The sequence below is a fragment of the Drosophila obscura genome, unplaced genomic scaffold (assembly GCF_018151105.1).
Source record: "Drosophila obscura isolate BZ-5 IFL unplaced genomic scaffold, ASM1815110v1 contig_97, whole genome shotgun sequence".
Lineage (NCBI taxonomy): Eukaryota > Metazoa > Arthropoda > Insecta > Diptera > Drosophilidae > Drosophila > Drosophila obscura.
The window spans coordinates 461,385-464,057 of NW_024542891.1; the positions used below are offsets into that span (position 1 = coordinate 461,385).

The following is a 2,673-nucleotide window of genomic DNA, read 5'->3' on the forward strand; positions in this document are numbered from 1 at the left end:
AGGAGGAGTAGTCCTCCTGCATTTATATGTTTCCCCCTGCCCATTCGAAACTCCTTCATTGAATCTTCAATACTGGACAATTTATGTAACTCGAGCATGTGGATAATTATGTTTGCTTGGGCAGAGTCTTCTTCTGTTTCAGAAGCAAGGACTTCAAGGACATTGCTGAGCAGAAGGGCCGCCGAAAGGGTTTGGTTTGTTTTTTTTTTGCATAAAATAGCCGGGAACAAAATCAATGGGCGCCGCCTACTTCCAGGGCAGCTTGGGGGCCTGCTTCTGGCCGCGCTCCTCCAGGCGCTTGTTGAAGAAGGCAATGGTCAGGTGGCGCTTGGCCGGGGTGAGCGTCGTCTTTGAGTTCTTGTTGGAGGCCGGATCGGGGCGCAGGCAGGCGAAGCTGCCCAGGCTGCTGTCCACGGGCACAAGTCGCGAGCGACGGCGACGGATGCGAGGGGGCGACTTGACTGCCGAACGGGCTGGAGATCCACTGGAGCGTCCAACGGCGAACGGGAACGGATTGGGGGGGCGCTTAGCGGGGCGCCTGGTCGGGGAGCACAGTCGGGACTTCCTGGTACTCGCCTCCACTGGATCCTGCTGCTGCAGCTGCTGCTGCTGCTTGGCATGGCGACGTCCCAGGCCGCCAGACTTGAGGCGCTCCGGGTCGTCGATGGCCTCCTCGCGCTTGAGGTCACGGATGAGGCGCGCCTGCAGGCGATTGTAGCGCGATTGCCGGTTGCCCAAGGACTTGGCCTTGGGGGCTGCCGGGACGGTGACAGCCGACGGCTTCTTCTTGTACTTCGAGCCAACCATGAAAGTGGACCTTGGCGTTGAGGCGGGCCTTGTCCTGGGGCGACTTCTTCTTGGCCATGGCTACGGACTTGTGGACGGAGGTGCGACTGGGCGCGGACAGCGGCTTCCTGATGGCCGATGCCTTGGAGGTGCCCCTGGCCTACTGCTGGCGCTTGTTGGCGTTGCCCTTCTGGGAAGTTGGCTGCGTGCCGGTGGCTGTGGCGGTGGCACCGGCTCCGCCCTGGAACTGGTACGGCGTGTACCAGGGAAAGGCGACGCTCCTGATCTGCTTGGCCACATGCGAGTCGAGCTTGCTCTGGCCGTGGATGGCCATCTCCACGTTGGACTCCAGCGGCGTCTTCTTCTCCACAACAAAGCCGCCGGCCAGGCGACCTGCGCGCTTCACGTGGTGATGCGACTTGGTGCGCCGCACCAGCCAGGGCTTCGAGTAGGTGCGCTGCAGCAGCGGTACCCGCGCCCCGATCTTTGACATGGATTTGGCCTTCTTGGAGGGCAGCTTGGGCGCCACCGTTTCGGCATTTCGCTTGTTGCGCCCTCTGGCCGGTGCCGGCGGCGGGTGATGGTAGGCGCCGGCTGGCAGCTGCACCTTGCCCGCTGCTGTCTCTCTGTTGCGGTTGACTCGCACCGACGACTTCCTCAATTGCAGTGCCGATGGTGTCGTCTGGGATATGCCCTTGACCTTGGCCGGAGACTGCTGAGGCTGCTGAGGCTTTGTTGAGAGAATCCCCTTGGTGGGGCGGTGCTTCTTGAGGGGACGCGTGGAGCCGCCTGGACGCTTGGAGACCTGCAGCAGGATGTCCTTGCGGTCGAACGGCAAGTGCGAATCGTCGATGATGACGCCGTTGAGGCTGCGACTGCCCTCGTCGTCCAGCTGAAAGATAGTCACGGGGCTCTCGAAACGCTTCAGCCTGGAGGCGGCCTGCTTCCTGGCATTCATCGATTTGTTGGTCAGCAGCCTGTCCAGACCCGTGTTGCCCACTCCGCTGGACTGGCCGCCCGTCGGCCTGAATGGCAGCATCTTCATCTTTGTGTTCGTGCTGGTGTTGGTCCGCTGGGGCCTCTCCGTTTGGACGCCCGTGGTCGCCTTCTGCTGAACGAGATCGTCAAAGGCCTCCTTCGACTGGGCGATCAGCTCGGTGAAGTTAATGTGATCGGGCCGGGCAAAGTACATGTGACCCTTGAAGTCGGCCACCTCGCCCAGGCTGTGCCGCTCGGCGATCACCTGGGCCACCACGCGCTTCATGGTGGCCCGATTCAGCTGCTCCAGATGATTGGCCACGTTCTTGGCCAGAGCCTTGAGGGCGCCGCCCGAGCCGCCGATTTGCGGCGAGCTCCACACTGACTTCTCCATGGACTTGGGCGGCCCCGCCGTGCACAGGTCCTCGTCTGAGAATCTAGTGCCGAATGCTTTGTGTACTCTTGCCAGGACCTTCTGTGTGTGTTGGTGTTGATTGCGGTGCAGCTTGTCCGAGAACGAGTGTATGGGCATTTTCTTAGATTTAGCCAAATGTTTTGCAATGTTTTTCTTCATTTTCGGAACATGTGTATGTTAATTTTAGTAGGAAATAAATATGGAACAGATAATGATACATCCAGCAAATACGACAACTAACTTGAATGTCGCTATGGGCAGTGCTTGCTGAGTTATTTGTTTTATTTGCTTTATTACATTACATTCGAGTAGGTTTGGGGGGCGGCTGGCGATCATTAGGATGTGGCATGTCTTGAGGCAGCTGCCTACGCTGCCTACGCTCGCTCGCTGGCTCCTTCGGGCTCAGCAGCTGCATGGCCAGTAGCCACGTGCTAAGGGCCTTCCTTTCTTCCCCTCCCCTTATCAATGGGCCAAGGCAATCAAGCGGCAGGAAA

The 2,673-nt window shown here is 59.4% G+C and overlaps 1 protein-coding gene across 1 annotated transcript; it reads right to left on the reverse strand.

The window, feature by feature from the left end:
• Positions 1 to 210: 210 nt before the first annotated feature.
• LOC111071617 lies at positions 211 to 2,418 on the reverse strand. Its single transcript, XM_041596173.1, has 2 exons — positions 950 to 2,418; positions 211 to 792 (listed from the first exon to the last, which is right to left on the reverse strand). The coding sequence occupies exons 1-2, from the start codon at positions 2,336 to 2,338 to the stop codon at positions 247 to 249; spliced, it is 1,935 nt and encodes a 644-aa protein (XP_041452107.1). The 5' UTR covers positions 2,339 to 2,418; the 3' UTR covers positions 211 to 246.
• Positions 2,419 to 2,673: the final 255 nt, after the last annotated feature.